We start from the raw sequence: 27,718 nt of genomic DNA, 5'->3' as shown, positions 1-27,718 counted from the left end.
GTTAGCAGTAGAAATGGAAGCAGAGCCGGAAGTAGAGCTGGAAGCAGATCAGGCAGCAGGCCAGACAGTAGGTCAGGCAGTAGACCAGGCAGTAGACCTGGCAGTAGACCGGGCAGCAGGGCAGGCAGCGCTGACCGAAGCACTCACGGATCCATGACTACCCTCAATTCTGATGATGATAACATTAATGTTGTCGTAAGGTAATTTATTTATTCAAACAAAACATATCATATATCTATATTTAGCTACAATTCTATGATTACATTAAATTCAAACTATCAATACGGGTAAGTGTACCAAAAATACTGGTAGCATTTCCCCGTTGGATAGCTAGGCTGATCCGTTGACCGAAATCTGTTGCCAGAAAGCGCTTGGGTCTCCAGTGGCCCTATTCAGGCACGTAGATAATTCTTTGTACATTTTCCGCGCCTCTGGGGCTCCACGGGCCAAGTGTCTCAACACCAAACGGCACAAAGATGTAACACTGACATAAATACTGGTGGCAAATACACAGAATTGCAGACAAATATCCAAAGTGGCTCATTTTTCTAACGCCAAGTACGCAAGCACTGTTTGGGTTTCATGACATAAATGTCTTACAAAGACAAATTAGCATTTTATGTGGTTGGCTAAATTGTACTGTAACTTCAATAAAAGCCACAGTAAGAAGAATAGAATAGAATCTCCTGTGACAAGGTGAGGTGTCCCTATTGGACTCATCAACTACTAAGATTTTGATATAAAAAAGAGCTATGCGTTGTGGAGGAAGGGGGGCTTAACTTACTATCTGCTAACACAACACTTACCTTAAAATTTCTAATAAAAAATTACTTAGGTACTTAGTTTCTACATTCAGATCCTAACATAAGTTGAGAAAAAAATTACGATTTTATCCTTATCTGTACATAAATATGTAGTATGACGTCTATGATCTAATAAAAAAAAAACTATTTCGGCATGGTCCTTTGGAGTAAGGTAAACTTAATATTATATTTAAACAGTAAAATAGATTTAGCATTATTAATTTAAAAACTTCGGCAATAATATTACAAAACATGTTAATTGTTCGATACAATCAAGTTGTCATTTGAATCCTAGGTTTTGAATTTCAACTTTTACGTCATGAAATAATTAATTTAGGTTTTTCACACCACCTTAAACACCCACAGGCTAAATAATTACTTAATATCCTTTGGAAAAATAATGATTCTCGAAAACATAACAACAAAATATTAGCGAATAATTTCTCAGAAAGGTCAATCGAATGCCGTTAGTTTTGAAGTTTGTCAGTTCCGTTGTATGTGGGCATACGAGTACCAAAGGTTGTTGACTCTAATTAAATGAAAATGTATTGATTTTCTTCACCCCAACTAGACAACAAGGCGTTAGGTAATTTTTGCTATTATTATGTGATTTCAAGTTCATTAGTGTGAGTTTTATTGTACTTACAATGTGGCGAGAAATCGTAACTTCTTTAGAATTTGTTAAATAACGAAACTTCCAACATTTTTGAGCAATGCTTTTGAAGTGAAGACTTCTATTTTTTGTGGGAATTGAATGAGACTGGGCTCTCCCGGCTATGTAACGCTCGTAGGTAAAGTCGACTCGTGTGGACTAAGGCTAAGATCTATTTAGCGTTTTTTGCTCAGACTTTACTTTTTTTTATGACAGTAAGGGACGAGACGAGCAGGACGTTCAGGTAATGGTAATTAATACGCCCGGCGTATAACAATGCAGTGCCGCTCAAGATTCTTGAGAAAGCGAAAAATTCTTAACGACACTACAATTCCGCTCGTCACCTTGAGACATAAGATGTTAAGTCTCATTTGCCCAGTAATTTCACTAGCTACTGCGCCCTTCAGACCGAAACACAGTAATACTTACGTTAAACTTAGCTGACTGTGATAAAACGCAAACTTGACTTCTGCATTGTGCCGTCTTAGCTTAACCTCAGTATAATTTCAGCATTCAAATGAAACGATAAACGAATTCAAAGATTTTGCTAAGCTTACACTCAGCTGAGTTTTATGAAAGTAAAGTTTGAGCAAAGTCTAAGAACGTTCTATAGATCTCTCAGGCTATGGGGGCACGATCAGCTGGAGCAAAGTTGACCAGGTTAATTTATACACAAACATAATTATATAACTACTAGCGGACTTAACAGACGTTGTCCTGTACACGTGTGTGCGTGATAAATGTGAAAAATCGGTCGCGACGTATACGGACTGTATTGAGAATCTAAAAAATTATCAAAATCGGTCCAGCCATTAAGCAGTTACTTCAATTGCGAATCTAAGCAATCCTCCAATCCCCTTGTACACACAGAAAAATTCATTCAAATCGGTCCAGCCGTTTAGGAGGAGTTCACTGTCAACAAACGAACAGAAGAGTGATATATATAAAGATGTCGTACACTTTATAAATATAGAACAATAAAATTGTTGTGTTTCGTAATATTAATATACCCTTGATGAAGTTTTCACTTCTCCCGTGTGGTTTTAAGTGCACAACTTTAAATGTTAAATAAAAGGGGGCAAATTCACAGACGGCTCTCTTAATGTTTAGTGAAAACTGCTCCCCATTTAGCATTTGCAGTAGCAAATATAAAACAGTAACAAACAAAGTAATGTAAAACATTACAAACGCCTAGGAAAACCTAGCTAAACTAGTATTCTAGTTTGTTGTGTGTTGATGGCTGACATAAGAAAGTCCTGTGTCCCACCCCCTACTTGAATTGGGTGGTCCTCATTATTTACGATCATCGGGAGTACTGCGTCTTCGTAACCCCTAAAGGATTTTAGGAATTATTAATCTAAGGCCATAAATATTGCGACAGTTAAAAAAGAAATAATGCTACGTTTGAATTTGGAACCTGTCTTAATATAAATTGTTCCCATAAACCTAAAGGGGTTTTTCTTTCAATCGAGGAATATCCACGTAAACTCGACGTTAAGAATAATTATGTGATGTTTTATAAAACTTCAAATTGTGGTATGGCCTGCTAATATTGCTTAATATAACAATAATATAAAAAATAACTATTTAAATGTGACTGACTGTATACAGAGTCCGGCCACCAAACGATAAAGAGCGATCACTAAGAGAACGGAACATGCTTGAGTTTCCTGGCAAGGGTCAGATTATCTGCAATGGCTCCGGACCGGGACAGAAGCCCAAGGTGTTCTCCTATAACGTTGTCTTCGAACCAGCTGCAACTCAGGTAAGTGATGATTGAACTGGAAAGAGGATTTACCCCCTATGTATGATATGATGATCAAATCAATTTATGTCTTCACATTCGTTGGATAATTAAAATCTACGGATATAATATTAAGAATACCCGATCCAGGTGAACATAGGCTTTAAAATATATGATTAATATTGGATGTAATTTCAAGTAAACAAAATAATTAAAGCTGCCATTTTTACCATACTGGTAAAAAATTATAAAAAAAATACAGTATTATTTGCGAAATTTTTGTAGCAGGCAGCCGTTGTAACACAATAAAGTGTTTAATATTCTACAACAGTTTTCACTTTTGGGCAAAGCTCGTGGAAATTCTAAACCCCTTTTTAACATCGTTAGGTTCTACTTATTTGAAACCTTAAACAATAACCTGACTGATTTTTCATTACCTACAAAGTATTAAAAGTTTTATTCGTTAACTTTAATTAATGAACTTGTGAATATTAAAGTTAGGTATACAACTACAACGGGAAGAAATGGGATTAAATGATAAGAAGTGGTAAGAAACTTAATATTATCACAGAGTAGGGATGTAATAACTATTATTTTAATTCAACATACATCAAAAGCATGAACAGTTAAAAAAATTAAGGTGAGAGTATCAAGATAAGCATCATTTTGGCTTGCAAATCAAAATTATAAGCAATAGAAACAATTAGTAAATAAATAAACCATTTGTTTATGCGTGTAGCGCAGGAAAGTGGGCACTCCTCTTTGTTCTGTGGTTTTCAATCCCTCTTAATCTATGGAGGGTTGAGACAATGAGAATCATCTCATTTGGGAAAAGAGTTGAAAAAGTGTCCAGGTTATGCAGTAAATAACAGTTCAAAAAGCTTCCACAATGGCGCTAGTGTAGGTACAGGGTATGGTGAATGTAGCAATAGTAAACGAATTGAAGTATGCAGAGTTAAAAAATTTAATATAAAATTGTCTACTAAAGTAGTTAATTATTGAAAATTTCAACAACTTACGTCGTACAAAATAATGTAGACAATATAACCTTAAAGAATTATTATAGGGAAAATGCACCTAGAGTTCACCTAGAGTAAATGCACTTAGTGATTAGTATTTTTTATATTTGGCGCTTCTTTTAATATTTACCCTGATGCTAGTGTAGCGCCACCCTGATTTAATGCATTTTGACGGACACTTTTTCATATACACAGCTGATTCTCCTTATCTCTTCCCTCCATACCTTAATCATAGCATGTTTCTGCTTTTTTTTTTTAGGACCCCCTTGATTTCAATGTTGTTATTTCTAGAGAACTGGTCCTAGTCTTCCATTTAATTCCAAAGCAGATAATTGTCTCACTTTACAGGACGTGATTTTATCATTATTGGCATTTAGTTGAGGTGATTTTGATTGAATTGATTCAATATTTGCATCGTTGACAATATAATCGATTTGTTCACATATAGTACTGAAAATCTTAATTTTACCTTGTTTGTAGGCTGTATATATAGGACTTCATATTTCGTAGCTACCTCACTATTATTGTCCTATATTGACAACTTACCAAGCTTTAGCGGAGCTATTACATTTTTGTCAATATATTATGTATTCTTGTTGACTATGATCAAGCCTTATACCAAATTACTTTCTCAGGAGGACATTCTAGATTATTCTGGAGTGAAGCGGTTACTGGAGATGGCTGTGGAAGGATTCTCGTGCACCGCGTTCTGCTACGGTCAAACTGGCAGTGGGAAGACACATACTCTTACAGGGCCGCCTGGGCTGGTAAGTAATAATATAGAAATTAATACCTAATACTGCGATTATAAGTTAAGTTACCGACATAGTCCAAATAATTGCGAAACTGAAGTGGCAGTGGGAAGGGGACATAGTACGACGGACAGGTGGCCGTTGTGACAGTAAAATCCTCGAATGGCGACCACATACTGGAAGACGCAGTGTTGGTAGGCTCTCCACTAGATGGACCGACGATCTGGTCAAGATCGGCCAAGGCCGGAATACATTGGATGAGGGCAGCGCAGGACCGATCGTCGTGGAAATCTTTGGGGGAGGCCTTCTTTCGACTGATGATGATGATTGCGATTATAATTTATTTCAAAAATAATATGTTTTTTACTAAATAAGAATTGCTGATTTCAAACATGCATTTATGGTTTGCAACAAAGTTACTAAGAAGTTAAAATAAAATGTCTAAAGATTTTGATGTTGGTGCTTACAAATATTGCGTTGAACTATGCAAAAATTACGACATTCAATACTATATTAGTTAGGGGATTGAATCCCCTATTTATTATTATTACTTATATATATTATTAATATTATTCCTATATTTATCTCAATCATTTGGGCCAAAGACTGTTCTAGTGCTTGGAGGCACGACTGGAGTAATTGCAGTATGGGGATATCTGCGTGGTACTCGGATATAGCATTGGTTTTCATTAGCCTCAATAATAACTTAATGAGTATGAAAGAAAGAAGAACATTATTTCACAAACACTCACAGGATACACTTAATATAATAATATAAAAGTACAAAACAAACCGAAAAATAACGTATTTATATAGTAATTGAGAATTATAATAATATTAGGGAGTTCTCAGGAGTTAGCATTAGGGAGTTACTCAGGATTATCTGTGACACGGCCGTGGCTATGAAACAGCATTGATTTTCAGTATGTTTAATAGCATAGTACCCACCATGCATTTAAGGTGCTATGAATTATATACTTGTATTAACATTATTCAAACTAATGTACTTTATTCATCTAACGGTCATCATATTCTTCTAACTCGCTACCTCTATGCGTTTGGCAATTTTCCTGATTGAAAATTACATTTTTGCAAGACGTGACGTCATGCTTTGAATGCTGAAACAGATGTTCACAATTCCGTAAGTAAAAGGCAAATTTTGCAGCATTTAGTTTCAAAAATAATAGTGATATTTATTTTTCAAAATATTTTTTTGTCGTAATTATTCATGCTCTCTTTTTGTTCTTGCCTAAAATGCCTATTGATTAGATCAATAAAAGTTCACAGATACAAGATTTCTGAAGTCTGATGACTGAATTTATCAGTTAAACATAGTCCATCGATGACCCTGAAGCTATCAGCAATAATAAAATTTAATGTCTGTTTTGCAAAACCCTCACGGAATACCTGAACTAATATATAACATACTGATAGGTAAATGAAGGTGAGAATCGATCGCGATGACCGCGAGGCCACTTGCTTTTATATTCAAATATCAGCTAAATACTAGCTGATACCGCAGACCTGTCTGCCTAAATTCTCCTGTGCCCTGGTTTACCATTCATTCTTTGATGAGCAACTTTCCAAAAACACAATCAATAATTGAGAATTCATTATATAATATGTTATGTTATTAAAGTGATAACCATCACTTCTAGGATTAATACACAAATAAAATTTGAAAAACAAAATTTTATGACGATACGTTACTCGAACCCACGACCTCCGGCGTTCCGTGCCGGTCCTCTAACCAACTGAGCCAACCGTTCGAGTTGGGGCGTATCATTATAAAACTTCTTGTTTGTTTTGTTCAACTCTCAGGTTGTGACTGGTTTTAAAGTGATAACCCTCACTTCTAGGATTAATACACGAATAAAATCTGAAAACAAATGCTCGAATGGTTGGGTCAGTTGGTTAGGGCACCGGCACGGAACGCCGGAGGTCGTAGGTTCGAGTAAAGTATCGTCATAAAATTTTGTTTTTCAAATATTATTTGTGGATTCATTATATTATTCTCGTAATGTTCTTATGATTGGCGACAGTCCGGGCTTTAGTTGTAACTTACCAACACCTGACTAGAAAACTATATTCCTAAATAAAAATTCGTATTGAGAGCAATGAGGAATTTTTTTGTTTCAAGGATTGAGAGCAGAATTTACTTCGAATTCAATAGTACTTAACAGACACCATTAAAAAAGATTAAAAGGAAATAACAACGGAACGAAACTAAGAAGGAATTAGTTGCCCGATTTTGAAGATTTTTTTTTGTAAATTCTAGCGTCATTTTTATTATTTCAACTTATTATATAATACTAGCTGATCCAGCAAACGATGTTTTGCCATATTGCGATGTATGAAGATTAACTTAAATTCAGAAAAAAAATATAATTTAAGTAAATATTTGATTGCCATCCTGAAACCCTATTGCGAATATGTGGATGGAACAGAATAATATAAAAATGGTGATTAAAAAACAGGGGTTGATCGTAAAAAGGTGAAAATTTGAAAGTAGTATTTTTTTTTAGAAAGCTAAATCATAATAAAATATAAATTTAAAATTTTGTCAAAAAATAGGGGCGGGCCTTATCATTTACGGGTATGAAAAATAGATGACCCATATAGCCGAATGGTTAGTGACCTGACTACTAAGCTAGAGGTCCCGGGATCGAATCCCGGTAAGTGCAATCATTTACATGATGAATATGGAAGTTTTTTTCCGTGTCATGGATGTTTATATGTATTTATGTATGTTTAAGTAAGTATATTGTATTAAATATATCGCTGTCTTGTACCCATAGTACAGGCAATGCCTAGTTTGGGGCAAGATAATTTGTGTAAAAGTGTGTCAATATTATTATAATTATTATAGATACCCGAGATGCACACTAAATTCCATATAAACCGGTTCAGTCATTTCGGAGGAGTTTTGAAACAAACACCGCGACACGAGAATCTTATTCAATAGGTATAAAATACATACTAAGCTTAATATAATTAACAATTGATAGCAAAATGTAGGTCTCCTTGGCATAAAATATTGTATTTTACATGAAAATGACAGTATTTCCGCTTTGGATAGGCTACGTTGATCTTTTGACCAATTTTATCTGCTGCCAACTTTTTAACTTCGGAGGGCCACTATTCTATTTCTAATTTTCATATATATTTTTTTTTATTTATCATAATACATATACCGATATAAAATTAGGTCAACTTAGCATCTAAAAAAACCACAAAGGTTAACAACTAATTCTAATATAACACTTAATAATACGTCACAACTCACAACTTATGCTATAAATTAAATGAACAACAGTGAAAATATTTTAAAAGACATAAAAACGAATAAATATAAGTTATCAATATGACTAAGCAGGTTCAAATTCTCTTAGCTGCTATAATTTTTGTAATAGACAATCTTTTAGTCTGTAATTAATGTTTTTAGTATTTAAATTTTGCCGCTCAATTTAGCTCAGCTTGTTTGTCGAAAACAAATAAGTGAGTCTAAAAAATATCAAAAACATTACCATAGTCCATTAAGAACTTCATATTATTAATCAAAGTCCAAAATATATCATAGTTTGGTGTAATTATTGTACCTGCTCATACAAAATAGCTTTTAGCTGACTGTCGTGGATCGCGTGACGTAACACATTAGCAATCACTGCTCTTATCTACTAGAATCCTTTTAGCATAGAATTGACATTTGTCGTATGATTTGTTTTTTTTTTATTACATTAGAGTATGTGGCCACGATCCAATTCTCACCGTAGATTTAGTTAGAGCCTCCCAATTTAGTTTTTTTTTACGAAAATAAGGGACGAGACTAGCCGGATTCAGCTGATGGTAATTGATACGTCTTGTGCATTACAATGCAGTGCCGCTCAGGATTCTTGAAAGACCCAAAAATTCTGAGCGGCACTACAACTGCTCTCGTCACCTTGAGACATAAGATGTTAAGTTTCATTTGCCCAATTATTTTACTAGCTACGGAGCCCTTCAGACCCAAACATAATAATGCTTACACATTACTGCTTCACGGCAGAAATAGGCTCCGTTGTTGTACCCATAATCTAGCCGGCATCCTGTGCAAAGGAGCCTCCTACTGGTATTTATATTAGTATAGCGCTATATATATCTCGTTAGAATAGTACAATGAGGATTAAATATCTTTGAAGGATTATGTATACAGTTGTTTAATTACAATAAATTTTTAAATCGTTTCCTTTAAAAAATAATACTTCGTGGGTTTCGTGTGCTGTTTCTTCTCTTCCAGAGATTTAATTGTTAAAAACTGACTTAAGTGCCAGTCAAGGTAGCAACGAAGACATGAATGGCGCTCTCAAGAGATTTGCATACAAAACGGTGGTAGGGTATAAATTTAAGTCAAAAATAATTCACAAATAAAATTTGAAAAACAAAATTTTGCTGAGCAGTTGGTTAGAGCACCAGCACGAAACGCCGGAGGTCGTGGGTTCGAGTCTCACAACGTTCATAAAATTTCGTTTTTCAAATTTTATTTGTGTATTAATCCCAGAAGTGAGGGTTATCACCTTTAAAACATAACATATTGTTCAAATATGATTCATAATGAAAAAATTAAAAATACTTTTATAAGGTGTCTAACCTTTCGCATTCATTATCTTCGATAACTTAGGGCTTCAATATTTTATTTTCAAGTTATACCTACTTCTTTAGGCGCGTTATGAAAAATGATGAGAGTGAAATTTTAAGATGCGCGCGCATCACTGTAGCACAAACGTAACAGGGTGAAGTTGGTTCCTAAACTTATCTGACGTTTGCGACATTCGTTATTTTTTTTTTTTTTGGTATCTTCGTCCATTATGAAAATAGGCAAAGGGTTCAAGCCCAAACAGCCGTATTCGTTATTTAATAATTAATTGTCAAAGTGATCGTTGCAAGATTTTTACAATATTGTTCTTTCTACAAACATAGAACAGCACGAGGAATAAATAGTTTTAAGGATTTTTGCTATGTTATGCCAAAGAAGTATAACTTCTTGCGTTTGTACATTAGTACACACATATGGAAGAGGAGTACAAACGGGTCACGGATGGTATGTGAACACCGCATCCCACACTCTCTTGTAACACCAGACGAATCACAAGAATGTTGCCGACCTTATAAAACATCGAATAAACGTACATGTACATATCCATAATATACAGGGCCGGCCCAAAGTTATGGGACATGAAGGGAAAGTACCTTAAATATCGAAGATAGGCTATTTTACTGAAAGAAGACTTTATGTTATCTTTAAAAGTTAGTAATTCTGTATTTAAAGTTTTTCTTAAAATTACTTGCCTCGTCTAGGAATCGAACCGACTTTAATATAAAAAAACACCCCTACTTTTATGATGCCAATCGAAAGAATGGCCAAAAACTAATAACTCTTCTTAAGTAACATAGTATTTTAAAAGACAGGAAACGTAAAATGTTTGAGTGAAATTTCAAGAAAGTTATTTATTGCCAAATTTTAAATTTTTTTTGATAATATTATTTGGATAAACGAATCTAGCTTTAGCAATAACGGTATGTATAACTGCCACAATAATCGTATTTGGTGTAAAGAAAATCACCTACCAGTCACTCAAACGAATGACCTCGTGCGTTTTTCACTCAACTGTTGGTACGGACTTCTAAAAAACCGGGTTTTCTTAATCCATCCAAGGAATCTTGAACACAGAAATGTATTTAGAAACACTTCAAATTGTAAGAGATGAGATAAGAAATTTTTCCGCAGCGGAGCAAGTAAACATAATTTTCCAACAAGATGGAGCTCAGGTTCATAACAGTCGGAGAGCTGCAGATTTTCTAAATGCATGTTTTTATACTTAGATTGGTACGAATGGACCGATTAGATGGCCGACCAGATCCCCGGACCTTACACCATTAGATTTCTTCTTTTGGGCATACGTGAAAGATATGGTCTAAGAGAACGTGGGCGGGCTACAAACAGAATTGTGCCATATCATATCCAGTATTCACCATAAAATGATTAGAAAATCAACAGGCAGCGGATCACATTTTGAGCATTTAATTAATTTATTTCCAAAAAAATACCCACTTAATTGACTACTTTCTTTTAAAATACTTTGTTACTTGAGAAGAGTTATTATTTTTTGGCCATTCTTTCGATTGGCATCATAAAAGTAGGGGTGTTTTTTTTACATGATGGTTCGATTCCCAGACGGGGCAAGTACTTTTTAGAAAATCTTTGAATGTAGAATTACTAACTTTTAAAAATAACATAAAGTCTTCTTTCAGTAAAATACCCTATCTACTATATTTAAGGTACTTTTCCTTCATATAATAATAATAATATAACTTCATATAACTTTTGGATGCCAAAAAGCGCGTAAACCTTCCTTAAAGGCCGGCAACGATCCTGTGATTCATCTGGTGTTGCAAGAGAATGTGGGCGGCGCTGATCACTTACCACCAGGCGACCCGTACGCTCGTTTGTCCTCCTTTTCCATTAAAAAATATATGTACATTTCAATTGTTGTTATTTACTGTTAGTTAATATTTTTCTTAATATGTATGTGTATTTTTTTGTATGAGTTATTTTTGGATATTTCCTCGGGTGAAGGCCTCCTCCAGCTTTTTCCACGCGTCTCTGTCTTTGTCCATTATTTGCGAGTCATTCCCGGCTATTTCTATTATTTCATCAGCCCACCTTCTTTTCGGTCTGCCTACTCGTCGTTTTCCTATAGGTCCCTTCCACTGCGTGATTCTGAATTTCCACCTGCTGTCTTTATAGCTAGTTACGTGACCAGCCCTTTACATGTGAATTAGAAAACCGAAAACACATGTGGACCACACAACGTGGCGGGCGAGGATCGAATCAGGGACTCCGTGGTGAGAGTCAATAGTTCAACCTATTGCGCCACCGACGCTTTAAATAATGTTTGTTTTTGATATATGCATTATAACAATAGATAATTCAGATGTTTATAGGAAAATTATTAAAGCAACCTTGAACAATTTTTTCCATTTTATCCTTCATTCTTTTTTGTTGAGTAATGACCTTTTCGCAGTATGTAAAGCCTTTTATTTAATAATTATAAACGTGCGTCGCCTTTGTTGGTACGTTAGTAAACTGTAAAACTCATATTTTTTTGTTATTGTATCCTCAAAATAATACGATTTACGTAGGAGCCTCAGTTTGAAAATTTAACTATCTAAGTTTGCGATGAACAAAAGAAATATTGGATATCTTCTCAAAGATGTAGGTATATTGTAGATGTAGGGCAACCGCCCATGGACATCCGCAACAACAGGTGTGTCAAGAAATGCGTTGCCGGCCTTTAAGCTTTTTTCTTGAAGCTCCCTAAGTCGTATCTGTTCGGGAAGACCGCTGCCGGTAGTTGATTCCACAAAGTGGCTGTGCGAGGCGAGAAATTTCGAAGAAAACGCGCGGTTGTGGAATGCCAGACGTCTACGTGATGCGGATGGTACTTTGCACGTAATGTCCGATGGTGGAATTCGGCCGCTGGAATCAACCCGAACAGCTCCTCTGAGCACTCCCCGTGATAAATGCGGTAGAAGATGCAGAGAGAACCCACATTTCTACGCAATGCTAGAGAATCAAGCCGATCGGAGATAACTTGATTGTCGATGATTCGAGTATGATCTTGCACATCTGGGATTTGCGTTGGCGCAATAACCTTGTGTAGTTCAGCTGTTGTGTTCAAGTAGTTGAATAGAATGAATGAATGAATGTTGTATTTTATATGATTATAAGGGACAAGACGAGCAGGACGTTCAGCTGATGGTAATTGATAAGCCTTGCCCATTACAATGCAGTGCCGCTCAGGATTCTTGAAAAATCCAAAAATTCTGAGTGGCACTACAATTGAGCTCGTCTCCTTGAGACATAAGATGTTAAGTCTCGTTTGCCAGTAAGTGAAATTACTGGCCTACGGCGCCCTTCTGGCCGATACCGCCCTTATGACACAATATTGTTTACACATTACTGCTTCACGGCAGAAATAGGCGCCGTTGTGGTACCCATAATCTAGCCTGTGCAAAGGAGCCTTCCACTGGCACCTTTGACAGATGAAGTATAACTTACAAAAATAAACTCCTTGTGTTAAACGTAATACAGTCGACGATATGAAATCTGGCGTTGACAATCTAATTTCGTATGAAATTTATGCATTGTCTATGAAAGTACTCCTGATATTAATGATCAATAATACTTCTCCATTAGAAAGTATATTATTCTGTTGATAGAAAGACATCAAATTGTGTAAAATTAGAGTATTTAAAATACTCTAAATAATTTTACCTGTATAACATTACGTCAATAAAACATTTATAGCAAAGTGGACATCAAGCACTCCAAAATTATTACACTATTCGTAGTTTCTGCTTATTGAAAATTCTTATCCATTTACCATTTAGTTTCGTTTTCTATAAGAATAAGAATTATTTATTTAAATCGATCTTTTAACAAATGCATTGTCATTAAATTACAGCTTATATATATATGACTACATTGTGATTTTCATTGAATCGCAACACTAGTCGGAGACTGTATCGTGGGCGTAATATTGGCGAAATTAACACCAAAGAAAACTCAAATCATATTTATAATTATGGATTTCCGCAATTATTGACTGCAGTAGTAGACTGGCTATTCTTGCCCTCTCTAACCTACGCAAATCTTTTAATATTTCTGCAGCGTATGCACTGGTTGTATCCCAGGCTACTTCAGAAGTACGCATTACGCTAATAAGGTGTAATGGTTGTACCTACTGTCTTCTCCCAATTATCCCGAGCAGTTATGTATCGATGGCATTTAAAAAATACATGATTGGCATCTTCGATTGCGTTTGTGCAGTTTGGGCAATCTGGGGAGTCCTCGTGTTTAAATCTTTGGAGGTACTGTCTATAACATCCGTGGCCAGAGATCATCTGGGTCAGGTAATAGTTAATGCATGCTTGCGGTTAATCCATGGCGCAAATTCGGGTATCAGCTTGTAGGTAAAACGTCCCTTACTTGAAGTACTCCAGCGTTCTTGTCATCGTTACAAAGTCCTTTGTTTTTGTTTGTTTCTGAGTTCAGCTGGCAACATTGAGGTTTCCGTCCTCCTTTGATTAAACATCGCTCTACGTACTTCAACCAGTATGTCTGGGGGTAGGGTTCCAGCTATGAGAAAGGCAGCTTCGCCTGAGACTGTACGTAAAGCGCTTGCTACGCAGAGAGCACTCAGTCTGTAAACTGGTGTGAGTTTATGTTGTATCTCTTGCTTTGCTAGTGCTTTTGATCAGGTGGCTACTCCGTACATCAGTATTGACGTAACAACCGATGCAAGAATCCTTCTTCTTTTTTGTTTTGGACCTCCTGCATTTGGCATGAGCCTGGCTAAGTTGGCTAGAAAGGTTGAGAGGTGGAGAGGATCTCATAGTTTCCTACTTTTAACGATACTGTTTCTATCCTTTTCCTACTGGTGATGAGGACGGCTTCTGTTTTGTGGTCTGCGAGTAAGGCCTACTCGGTCCATCCATCTACGCACTACAGAAATCTCCACTTAATTTCTTCAATGTATTTTGACACGATGACAATCGCCAAGTCATATGCAATGGCAACAAGTTCTGTATCGAATGGAAGATACTGTTTTAATAGCCCATCGTACATGATGTTCCAAAAGAGCGGGCCCAACACTGAGCCTTGGGGGACGCCTCCTGTGATCTTATATTGGAATAGGCTCGGTCTCATATTCAAAGACCCTGTTTGAGAAATAGCTGGCCACGATTCTTAGTAAGTACATCGGGACATTCAATTCAGCGAGATGGTTCATGATGACCTACCAGCGGGCTGAATTAAATGCATTTTTTATGTCTAAGGTGGCCACAAAACAACTAGTGTGTGTGTGTGTGTGTGTGTGTGTTTGTTTGTTATACATGTAGGTAGGACAAATTAAATACAAGGGATCAAAATATTTTCAGTTTTTTGTAATCTAATTCTCCTAGTGATGTACTGATTTTTATTTTCGTATTTTTTGTAGTTAAGTCTAATGTACCAACATGTTTATGCATAAAATTATATGAATATTTCGATATTTATAAGGTGCCAGTCGTTTCCATTTATAAGGTCCAGTATTAACTCTTGGGCGCGTTATGTTAAACGTGCCTTTCAATTTATTACTGGCAAAACTGGGAGTACTGAGAACATTTTTGTGCTCCTTCATTACACTAGCCAATATGAATAATTGTAGAACTCCTAGCACGCTGCATTCCTTATTCAAATTGTCCATAGGGTGTCGTCGTGGCTTCCTGCACATGACTTTGAGAAAGGCTCGTTGAGCGAGAGCATTTTCCTTATATTAGAGAGATCTTATATAAGGAAAAATAATAATAAAAAGCGTGTTTTTTTAGTTTTTTTTTCTATAATTTATTTATTATTAAACCAATTTTAAACTATTATTTTAAATTAAGTTTCTAAGAAATACTTAGGCCAACGGTCTGAAATAAACAGATTTTATTTTATTTAAGTCATGTGTCAGAGGCTATTCTTGACTTACAGGTGGAAAATGGAACAAGCCCCTATTCAGAAGAGCATGGGCTGGTTGTGAGGTCATTCGTGTATCTATTCAACTTGATACGAGATCAACCTGAGAGTCATTTCATCCTCAAGGCTTCGTTCTTAGAGATTTACAATGAAAAGGTAAGATTTTTATTGGGGCATTCGTGTAATATTTACTTCGAGGAGGTTGAATATTATAACGGCTGTAGAATTTTAGGTACGGATACACTTTTACTATTGTGTACTCAAGTCATCATCGTTTAGCAGCCTAAACTCTGTGTCTCTTAAGTGAATTTAATTATGAGGTGTTATTACCCATTATTATAGTCGCTCAGAAGACAATGGAGAGGGCTATGCTTGGAGTTTCCCTAGGGATCGAATCAGAAATGAGGAGATCCGAAGGACAACCAAAGTCTCCGACATAGCCCAGTGGTTGCAAAACTGAAGTGGCAGTGGGCAGGGCACATATTTGAACGAACAGATGACCGTTGTGGCAGTAAAGTCCTCGAATGGCGACCACATACTAAGTAGACACAGTGTTGGTAGGCCTGCTGTTGGCCCCCAAAATGGACCGACGCCGACGAGTCTAATAAAATTCGCTAGCATGTGTGAGTGAGCTGCTTTATTGCCTGAGTCACTAAGAGACTTTATTATCTGAATGAATGAATGAAACCTACTACTGGACTAGGAATAAGCAACTCTACGACCAACCCGCGGCTCGAGACAAAGGCTTTGACAAACATTGTCAAAGGTTTTGTTAAAAATAATCTAATAATTTGCTTAAAAAGAGACTAAGTAGATATATTTTTGACCATTGCAGATTAAACACACATCTACATTCTACTGCTCAATGAGACTAAGAGATATCGATTTCGTTGCGGAAATCCGAAGCGAATGCAGTTCGCTCCATATTTTATGGCACCAGCACCTGGGGGAATACGAATACATAATCTCCCGAGAGATTTAACTAAAGCCTCCTCCCTCAGGAATATTATTAAGATAGAAGCAAATTGTCTGCGGAGAACCGACAAGGATCACAAAGACAACCCTCCTTACAGTGGACACAATTAATTAAAAATTACATATTATTATAATACCTCTTATTATTCTCCAACTTTCTTCTGGAAGTTCCGTTTGAAAGGATCTCTTGGTATTTCCAGTTGTGGAAGTCACTTCGTCATAATACGATGTTTTATTTCAAACTTGATAAGTTTCAAAACATTTTTATTAAACTATCATAATATTTCAGGTAATAGACTTACTAAATCCTGGATCCGCTAGAAAACCGCTGCAGGTGAGATGGTCCAAGGAGTCTCGCAGCTTTTATGTAGAGAATCTGTTCATGGTGGACTGTGAGGAGCTTGATGACTTGTTCGCTGTTCTTGAAGAAGGTAACTTCTTGAATAATATTTAGTAACAAAATTGAGACTGAATTAAATGTAAAATGGATAGCAAAATAGAAAAACAATATATATTTTTCCTGCCAGAGGCGCAAACATACGATTAAAATTACTTAACTGAATTAAGTGCAATGTAACGTATGTTCTAGATTTTAATTATTTTAACTTTTGTTTTATATTTCACATCATAATTCACTTATCATTTATTATGAGGGTCTCACAAGAAGATAGGATAACTACGGCGTAAAAGGAACTGCGCTCGATATTTTTTATTTATTATTTAACAATAGAATTTCAGAAAATTGATGCGAATGGAAGGAGATCTCCTAGGATTGCTGTCAATAAGGTTGTACCACAAGGGTCTATTCATGGACCGTTCCTTTTCCAAATTTACTTTAATGGTCTTCCTAACCTTGTAGAAAAGATGAAAGATTAAAGACATAGTTCTGCAGCGAACTCGGTTAAAAAGATTAGACAATAAACTAACGATACGATTTGATTATTAAATAACGAATAGATACGGCGCGACTAGTTTAGTTTAGTTATATTCATAGTATAACAGTATTATTCTAATTAACAAATAAAATTTGAAAACAAAATTTTATGAACGGTGCGGGACTCGACCTCTCGCGTTCCGTACGAGCGCTCTTACCAACTGAGCCAACCGTTCGAGTGACGTATCGTTGATAAAATCTTATTTGCTTTGTTCAACTCTCAGGCTGTGGCTTTTAATCCCAGAAGTAAGGGCTATCACTTTAAAACATAACAAATTGTTTATATTCTTATTTCTATAGTTATATTATTATTAGACGATGCAGTTAGTGAAATTACTCGGCAACCGAGACTTCACATCTTATGTCTCAAGGAGACGAGCGCAATTGTAGTGCCGCTCAGAAATTTGGATTTTTCAAGAATCCTGAGTGGCACTGCATTATAATCACCAGCTGACAGTCCTGCTCGTCTCGTCCCTTACTGTCATAAAAAAAAGTTGATATTAATACCATCTTTGTGCAGCTTTTGATAATATAGCCCCAAAATTCCAGGTATGCGCAACCGTGCTGTCGGCTCCCATGCAATGAACAGCAACTCATCTCGCTCACACACGTTGCTCAGCGTGCGCGTCAGAAGAGACATACGATCCGAAGGTGACGTCACGTGTTCCACTCACGGCAAGATCAACTTCGTGGACTTGGCTGGAAGTGAGATGACGAAGCGGACCAATAGTACTGGGAAGACATTGGAAGAAGCCAACAATATTAATAAGAGTTTGATGGTTTTAGGTACGTAATGTATTACAATGTGACAACTAGCTGCTATAGCTCAACACGTATCCATAGAATACTAACTTTTGGGCTCTACAATTTCCCCGCATGAGGGCCTGAACTTTTATGAGACATTTAGGGTTTATATTCCAGAATAAGTGTCAATATTTACGTAATTCGTGACGGAGTATGTTTGCCACTGCCACAAAATACACTTGATAAAGGATTGCCTATTGAGACACCCTGATACTGGCTTAAGAGATTATTTTCTGTTTTTAGATATTATTATAAATAATAAATAAATAAATTCTTTATTTTGCTAGAAAACATGTAACAATGGGTGTAAGTAGTTTTAATGTATCAATGTTATCGGCCATTTCTGGCATGCATAATTATTATTAACAAAATTCTAGTTATTATTATAATTGATTAACAAACTCTATATTTTAAGCACTTAGGTTAATTTAAATTATAATTATTATTTTAAATGTCATTATTTAAAGACTAGAATTAATATATATTTTAAAGTCAATTTAATTTAACCTAATGTGTCAACATTTCATTTATGGAATAAAAACATTTATCTATAAGCCATGTAAAAAGATCCTCTTTAAATCGTTGGACGGGTAATACGCGTAAGCTTGGAGGGAGTTTATTAAATATTTTTATGCACATGACATAGCTACATTTTCCGTAGGATGCATTATGAAATTTGTGTGCAATCACCAGTCTGTCACCGTTTCTTGTATTTCTCGGATAAATATCTCTTGCTTTTGTAAATAAATGGTCATGTTGTTTGACAAAGATACATATTTCGTATATATACATACAGGGAAATGGAAGAATACGTAATTCTTTAAACAGTGGTTCACACGAATCTAAGTAAAAAGCTCCTGTCATAGCTCTTAAGCATCTCTTTTGGGCTATGAAAGCCCTATTAGCCTCGCTAGAGTTTCCCCACAAGATTAGTCCATATCGAAGTACTGATGCGACGTAACCATGATAAGCTGCCAGGACTGTACTTTGTAAAGCCGTTTTACGCAATCTATATAACACATAAACATATCTATCAATTTTTTGGCATACCATGTCTACATGCTCTTTCCAATTTAGATTTTTATCTAGAAGTACTCCTAAAAATTTAACATGCAAAGCTTCTTCTATTTGGGTATTTGTATAATTTATCTTAAGGCTATAGTTATTAGAGTGGTTACTTAAACTAAATTGCATAAATGAGGTTTTTTTAATATTAACTTGAAGATTATTATCCTCTAGCCAATTTACCACTGTATTAATTTCATTATTAATTTCACTTTCATAAATATCAATCTCATTTTTATTATTACATGTCATAATTATTGATATATCATCGGCAAATAAATAACAGTCATTTTTTGTCACACTAGGCAGGTCATTAATATAAATTAAAAATAATAATGGTCCAAGGACGCTTCCTTGCGGAACACCAAATCTATTTAATTTAAAGTTTGATTGTTGGGCAATTATGGTAGCCTTTTCGTCGTCGGTCGTCGTCGTGTCGTATTGGTCGTCGATGAACTTAGTTTCCTATACTATATTATGTCTGTCATAGCATTTACTATCAGAATACCCGCTTGCTTGCCCCATACTTGAGAAATAGTTGATTATAGGTAAAATATTGAAACAAGACGAGTTTAGATACTCCTTATTTAATAAAAATAATTCATGTTCCGCTAAAATTGATCATGGGACCAGCTTTCAGCTTAGACCAAAAAGTCCTGCTGACAGCAAGGTACATCATATTAACGGGAATGCAACTGCAAAACAATATGGCATGGTTTTACTTTCAGCTGATTAAAGAATATAACAAATAAATAATAATTCGAATATTAAATTATATATTAACTGTATATTATTTATGAAGTGAAAACTTCTATAGCGGCGTCGAGCACTTTTATTGGGATGGATATAAAATATTAAACCCGCGTCAGGACACGTGGCCTGATCGAAAATTCGTAAGACAATCATTGAAATTATGGATGAAAGATTTATACTTCTAACTAATTATAGTTTAGCTATTTCAACTTAATGATCATACGGTTATTGGCCCAGTGGTTGAATCATTGTGATTGCGAAGCCTAAACATCGCGTGGTCGATGGACCGAATCTCAGGCGTGAAATATTTTTACAGTTTAATTACTTGGGCTTTGTCATTAGCGAAGACTCTCCCTACGGCGATAGTGATACTTTTGAATCTCTTTGTTAAAATTTTCACTTGCCGGTACTCTCGGATTGCAAACCGTAGCATGATGGCTGATGATATGTATTCACCGCGGCCCATACTACCTTGGAATACCAGAGGAATCACACGAGTGTTGCCGACCTTATAAAACGTCGAAGAGAAAGAATTGTCCAATACCAAGTATTTTTGATTACAGGCTATTGCATAGCGCAGTTGAGTGACGGTAAAAAACGCGGACACATCCCGTACCGCGACAGCAAACTGACTAAGTTACTGGCCGACAGTCTCGCGGGAAACGGAGTCACTCTGATGGTAAGTAATAATTCTATTATATTGATGAGACAAGGTAGGAAATTGGGTTCCTTGAGGGAGAAGTTTGTGCGTTCACCACTAAAAAGTCTCCCTTTGTCGTATCTCCCCGATTCGAGACCACTCCTCTAACTGCCACAACCTGTGTTGGTATACTTGGCGCCGATATGTCGAACGACGTTCATTTCCGTGGTCATTTGGAAGAGAAGGCCAAACTGGGCTCTAAAAAGCAGCTACCCCTAGAGAAGAGTCATTTAAACGCGCTCGAACGCCATAGGAGCGGGATGCGGGATGATAGAAGCTCTCATAAGATCTCAGCCAATGTCAATCACAATTCGCAGTACTCTGCTCAGGACGATCGTCCGTATTGGTGAATCTAGATTGTCAATTTGGCATTGAAAATTGTACGAGAATGTTAAAATAGAATTTGTGAAGAATCGCACAGATCTCTCAGAGACAGCTCTTTATGTAATAAAGCTATTTCGTGTTGTTCTATTTTGTTTAAGTTATTTTAAAGAATCCTCGCTACGCCCATGTTGACTATGTCTGTATGTAGGTTATGTCTCAAGGACTGGCAACGTTTTTGTATGGAAAAACTATATTCTTTGTCGGAGTTACCTACGTGCCACTTTAGCGGTTAATTATGTTAATGCCTGCACAATCATGAATTTTTGTAGACGGACCACTAGATTTTAGACTTACCTTTAGGACTTTTATGAAAATAAGGGACGAGACGAGCAGGACGTTCAGCTCAGATGGTAATTGATACGCCCTACCCATAACAATGCAGTGCCGCTCAGGATTCTTGAAAAACCCAAATTCTGAGTGGCACTACAATTGCGCTCGTCACCTGAAAATATAAGATGTTAAGTCTCATTTGCCCAATAATTTCACTAGCTACAGCGCCCTTCAGACCGAAACACAGTAATATTTTACATTACTGCTTCGCGGCAGAAATAGGCGCCATTCTGGTAGCCATAATCTAGCCGGCTTCCTGTGCAAAGGAGCCTCCCACTGGTATGCCTTTAGGATTACGTTTTACAAGATGAACGGTGTCGAACCCAAGTCGTGGCCCACACAAGCAATATTTTTCATCAGGTACTTATATTTACAATTCCTATTTTTCACAGATCGCGTGTATAGCGCCGACAAAATCAAATCTCAGTGAGACAATAAATACTCTAAGATACGCGTCAAGAGCGAAGAAGATTAAATCTAAACCAATTGTAAAAATGGTACGTATTAGTGCTCTTCCAACCGAGCTAACCGTTTAAAATCTTGTATGCTTTGTGTAACTCTCAGGTTGTGGCTTCATCTACAGGATCTACTTTACAGTTGATAACCTGCTCAACCCCAGTATTTGCATATTAGGAAATTGACGTGAGATATCGCTCTTGCAAATCTAAACGAACCCACGACTACTCGCACGGAACGCGAGAGGTCGTGGGTTCGAGTCCCGCATCGTTAATAAAATTTTCTTTTAAAATTTTATTTGTGTATTAATCCTAGAAGTGAGGGTTCTCTTTTTTTTATGGAATAGGAGGACAAACGAGTGTACGGGTCACCTGGTGTTAAGTGATCACCGCCGCCCACATTCTCTTGCAACACCAGAGGAATCACAAGAGCGATGCCGGCCTTTAAGGAAGGTGTACGCGCTTTTTTTGAAGGTACCCATGTCGTATCATCCCGGAAACACCGCACAAGGAAGCTCATTCCACAGCTTAGTAGTACGAGGAAGAAAGCTCCTTGAAAACCGCACTGTGGAGGACCGCCACACATCCAGATGGTGGGGATGATATCCTAATTTGTGACGTGTCGTGCGAAGATGAAATCATCTCACTTTAATGTTCTTTGAAAATATTAATCTTACTTGACCACTGCAGCCCTAATTATATCTAAATACTATTTGACAAATGACAAACACGGCCATGATTTCAGGACGCCCGTGATGCCCTGATTCTAAGTCTGAAGCGAGAAGTTGAAGCTCTGCAAACGGAGAACCATCACCTCAGAACCGCACTGCACTTGCAAACTGACCTGAATATGGATTCCTTTAGTAAGTGACATAGATTACTATATAAGTCACGAACATGTTATTTACCAAAAGGCCTCAAGTAGCCCAAACAGTAGGTTATCATTCGCTCGGATAGCGACGGCTCCCAAACACAGACAGTGCTATTACAAAAAAATAGTTTAAACATGGCTTAGAGTGTTAGTTAGTGTTTTGTTAAACAGTGACCTAACAATAACGACGTCTAAATATAGTTTATCTTTATCTGTTACAAAACAGTGTTTAGCTTGTGTTTAACTAAAGCGTCGTTAATCACAACATAAACTGAAGTCTACAGGAACAATTATAGGAACGGACCGCATTTTTTTACAGCTGTCATCATATAATCTAAATCTTCCTGAATATGATCTATCAGTTAGACGCACCTTAGACAAGTTTCGACACGTGTTTCGGCAATGTCCAAAGATTGTTGAACGCTGTACAACATAAAGACAGATTTGTAATAAAACTTTTTTTGAAAGAGTGTTCAACACAAGTTTAACCTTTTTTGTAATAACACAGAGAATGTTTGATTACGTTCATAAGTGTGACGTTTTGGGTGTCCATACCAAAAAGATAGCCAACGGGAACTCCGCTATCCTACTATACAGTCTTTTTATCTCACAGCAGGCTGTACATAGCACAGGTACTACATAAGCCACTTCAGTAGACAGATGAAATATTGTCAATGTGTGGCTATTGCATCTTTAACCTCCTTTGAGCAATACAATTTAAAGCCCCCAATAAACGCACAATGCATCTACCTATGCCCAGAATTCGGTGGTATGCCGTGCCCTTAGCAACTATAATAAAAAATCACCAACAGATATATTATGATACTAGCTGACTCAGCAAACGTATTGCCATATAAAGTGATAAAAAAAATCAGTAACAAGAATTTAGTTTTTAACAAGAAGACGACCGATTCACAGATCTACCAAATATATCGTACATAACATTTATCGTACCACAATAATCATTATATTCGATTGCCATTTTGCAACTCTATTGCGTTTCCGTGGATGGCATAGAATAATATTAAATCACGATAAAAATTGGTGTTGATCGTAGACGGGTGAAAATTTGAAGTTGTATGTATTTTTAATGCTGAAACATAATAAAATAAAAATATTATAGGGGTGGGTTTTTTTTTTTTTATGGAATAGGAGGACAAACGAGCGTACGGGTCACCTGGTGTTAAGTGATCACCGCCGCCCACACTCTCCTGCAACACCAGAGGAATCACAAGAGCGTTGCCGGCCTTTAAGGAAGGTGTACGCGCTTTTCTTGAAGGTACCCATGTCGTATCGTCCCGGAAACACCGCACAAGGAAGCTCATTCCACAGCTTCGTGGTACGAGGAAGAAAGCTCCTTGAAAACCGCACTGTGGAGGACCGCCACACATCCAGATGGTGGGGATGATATCGTAACTTGTGGCGTGTCGTGCGAAGGTGACCCTTATCGTTTAGGGGTATGAAATAGACCGATTCTCAGACCTACCCGATATACACACAAATTTACAAACAAATTGGTTTAACCGTTTCGGAGGAGTTTGGTAACAAGAACCGGTACACGAGAAATTAAAAAAAAAGAAACGAAAAAGATAATTCATAAAATTAAAACTATTATTACGTGGAAGCGTACCAAGAATACTGGCAGCATTTCCGCGCTGGATAGCTAGGCTGATCCGTTGACTGAAATAGCTGCCAGCGCTTGGGTTCCCAGTAGCCTTATTGAGGCGTGAAGATAGTATTTTGAACATTCTCCACGCCTCTGGGCCCCACGGGCTAAGTGTCTCGACACCAAACGGCACAAAGATGTATGACTCACTGAGACCAACATATTTGCGACACTTGCTGTCTTCGGTAGTCGAAGCAGCAGCCCCAGCACTAACTAACGTAGCTTGGACATGAGAAGGAGCCAGAGTGTCAACGCAAGTTGCGTCCCACACCAGCGCCCTTCCCCGTGCCCAAGCCACCAGCGTCATTCCATCAGGACGCTTGCCATCGCGGCGGGTACCATTTGGCTCTTATCCAGCTAATTCCAAAATTCTTGAAGTATACTAATCACCACGATTTTTCTGCAGGTAAAAGAAGACCACAAAATGAGCCGAGCAAACTGTTGCAACTTCCCAAATCGGAGCTCGTTGACCTCATCCAACTCCATATGGATGAAAACATTGCCCTCCGTAACGAGAATACGGAGCTTTTCACGGTCCGGGATCAGCTGTTGAGAGACCAGGAGTTGTTGAGTCGAGAGAATGAGAGGCTACTGAAAAAACTGGAGGATGTCAACTCGTAAGTATCAAAAGTTTCTAATAGTTACCATAATATCCAGTAGCGTATAGGCCATTTTATCTTTAAAGGCCTTGGCACGGTTCTTGAGCGGTTGAAAACGCAGAAGACAAGGACTAGAAGAGAAAATCGGATCGCACGCGCGGCGTCCCTTATTGACAATTTGGCTTAATTTATGTCAGTTTTGTCTTATCATGATTTTCTTACTTCTTACTCAATGCGTATCGCATTAGGCTGCATCCAGATATAACGAACGGCAATCCAATGAAAGCTAAGATACGACAGAGATAATTAAAGAAATATAGAAAATACGGACGCAATTAATTTTTTTTTCGTACAAAATCTAAACGATTTGATTTTAGGCCTTAGGTTTCCTACCAGTCATTCAGTTTATTAAGGTAGAGACCACCTTAGACATGTTGCAGCCAATAATGAGATTTGTGAGTGAAATATTTATGTTATCATATTTTAATCAAGTTTAAAAACAAAAATAAGTACAACAACATATGTTTGCGATGTGCAATACTAATAAAATTTGGTATTTAAAAAAAATTGCGATCGACCGTTAGCTATTTTACCTCAGAAAAAATTACGTCGTGAAATTTAATTATATGAAACATATTTGGTCTCAAGTTAACTTTAAATTTATATATTTTATGGCATAGAATAAAAAGAAAATGGCTTCATTACTACCTACAATACTTTATTAAACATAGTTTGGTGAGCATTTATAAATTTACCTACTTACGCAGAATTAAAATATTAGTCAGGTAGTAAAATATTTTCATTTTTGGTAAGCGTTCAGTCATAGAATAGAAAATTTATACGTCTACATAGACTGTGACAGCGTAAAAACTTCGATAAAAATTGCGGCTAACTCTTAGCCGCTATTTTTTCGACCTGCGTTCTGCAAAAACACGAACACTTAAACAACGGATCGCTAGACAGTGTAGACATAATATAAATTATTTAACCATAAGCCGTAAAAAAAATAACATCAACATTACTTAAATACAGTTAAAACTTATATCTACGGCGTGCAGCTGACAGTTTTTTTTTTTTATTTCTCCGCATTTATCTTAATTGTAGCATATATTTCATAGGACTCTCTTTGGGATGAGCTGATTTCAAGCACTTGTTTTATTAAGGTCAGTGGAAGGGTCAAATTTTTAGGCACTGGATCACAAGATAAACGTGGATAAAATAGATTACTTTGCATGGAAATAAAAATACATGTAATTGTGCACGATGGAATGTTTTTATCGATCACTGGTGAACTAAGATTGATATGTTTTCATTTTCAGGTCTCTAACAATATTTTTACCACCTTTACTATGTTTAACACAAGCATTATACTTTTCACAAAATTTTCTAATCTATCAAATTCAAAATGTTGGGTTATAATTACATAGTTGCTCTCATCATTACTTATAAGGCATGCTAACAAAATTGGGAGTAAATACCTAGTCTAATTTTTACATTAATTTCATTCAATTCATAATCAAACCAGACACCACGTAAAACGAAAATTGAATAAAATTAATTTTTGTACTTACTTTGTAGTTACTTCTATAATTTAAACATTTTTTTTTTTGGTTTGGATAAAGTGGATGATGACTTTGATAAATTGATAAAAATAAATTAATGGATAAAAAAATATTTTACTAACACAATGTGACATCATCAGCGAGGAACATTTATCTTTAAACCGGTACGCCTTAGAGACCTTCAAGTATAGAACATACTCCTAACTTAAAATGACGGCAACACATCTCTTGTACCCTGGTGTTGAGAATGTCTATGGGCATTTGCTTCACCATTCCCCATCAAATGAGCCTCTTGCCCGTTTTCTTTCGCTTACGTCTCCTTCTTCTTCGTGACACTCTTGGTAGAGCGGTCGTGGTCATCACGAAGTGAGATCTTTGGAGCAGATGTGATTCGCCTCACGAGCCTCGCCACTTTTCCCTGCTGGCCCACAGTCTGGTACACTTGTTCAATGTTGTTGTTCAATGGACCACCCACAGCAGACTTAATTTGGTCGTACCATCGCATGGGCGACCAAATTAAGTTGTGTAAGTGCACGATGATTTTACAATTTATTCGCTAACATAGAAACCATAAAAATCGCTACGAAAATTGTAATAACATTAATTATTTAATTCGTACTTAAATAATGGGTACCTTCACTAAAAGCGCGCACACTTCTAAATGGCCAGCAACGCTCTCGTGATTCGTCGGGTATTGCATGTGGATGACGGTGATCACTTAACAATAGGTGACCGGCACGCTCGTTTGTACTCCTTTACCATAAAAAAAAGTGTGCGAGGAAAATATTTTGAAGGCAATATTTATATTTATTCGAAATCAAAAATATAGTCTTTTGTTTTAATAAAATTGTGTGTGTTTGTGTGTCTGAAGGGTTTGCATCAGATCACCGATAATTCCCGCACGCCGAGCGTACTCTGACGGCGGATCCAGGGAAACAAACATTTGGACAAACACCGGAAGTTCTACCAGCAGCGCCATCTTTGAAGACGGATAGATATAATTATATTATGTAAAAATTATAATAGTTAAGTCTAGTGTAAGAAAATTATTTATAAATATGACCGATAAATCAACCAGGCGTAGTATTTTAAAACATAGTTTTTCGACAG

General features: G+C 36.6%; 2 protein-coding genes across 3 annotated transcripts in view; one reads left to right on the top strand and one right to left on the bottom strand.

The window, feature by feature from the left end:
* Positions 1-27,718, bottom strand: part of LOC126979166 (CCR4-NOT transcription complex subunit 3) — a 101,999-nt gene that overhangs the window by 16,174 nt on the left and 58,107 nt on the right. The window lies entirely within an intron of this gene.
* LOC126979184 (kinesin-like protein KIF12) lies at positions 122-27,718 on the top strand. Its single transcript, XM_050828437.1, has 12 exons — positions 122-200; positions 3,067-3,220; positions 4,854-4,985; positions 15,526-15,666; positions 16,775-16,916; positions 17,969-18,205; positions 20,605-20,720; positions 21,848-21,952; positions 22,656-22,773; positions 24,496-24,516; positions 24,854-25,064; positions 27,480-27,718. Exons 1-12 carry the CDS (start codon positions 154-156, stop codon positions 27,601-27,603), a joined length of 1,548 nt encoding a protein of 515 aa, XP_050684394.1. The 5' UTR covers positions 122-153; the 3' UTR covers positions 27,604-27,718.

This window comes from Leptidea sinapis, chromosome 3, assembly GCF_905404315.1.
Source record: "Leptidea sinapis chromosome 3, ilLepSina1.1, whole genome shotgun sequence".
NCBI classification, from domain to species: domain Eukaryota; kingdom Metazoa; phylum Arthropoda; class Insecta; order Lepidoptera; family Pieridae; genus Leptidea; species Leptidea sinapis.
Note: the sequence above shows the minus strand (reverse complement) of the source record. Positions and strands in the feature narration are given on the sequence as shown.

Excerpts from the sequence above, each read along its gene's own strand:
- LOC126979184 (XM_050828437.1), top strand. The coding sequence starts at position 154 with ATGACTACCCTCAATTCTGATGATGATAACATTAATGTTGTCGTAAG. Across the intron at positions 24,517-24,853 it reads CTTATTGAGGCGTGAAGATA|GTAAAAGAAGACCACAAAAT; the intron begins GTATTTTGAACA and ends ATTTTTCTGCAG. Across the intron at positions 25,065-27,479 it reads AAACTGGAGGATGTCAACTC|GGTTTGCATCAGATCACCGA; the intron begins GTAAGTATCAAA and ends GTGTGTCTGAAG.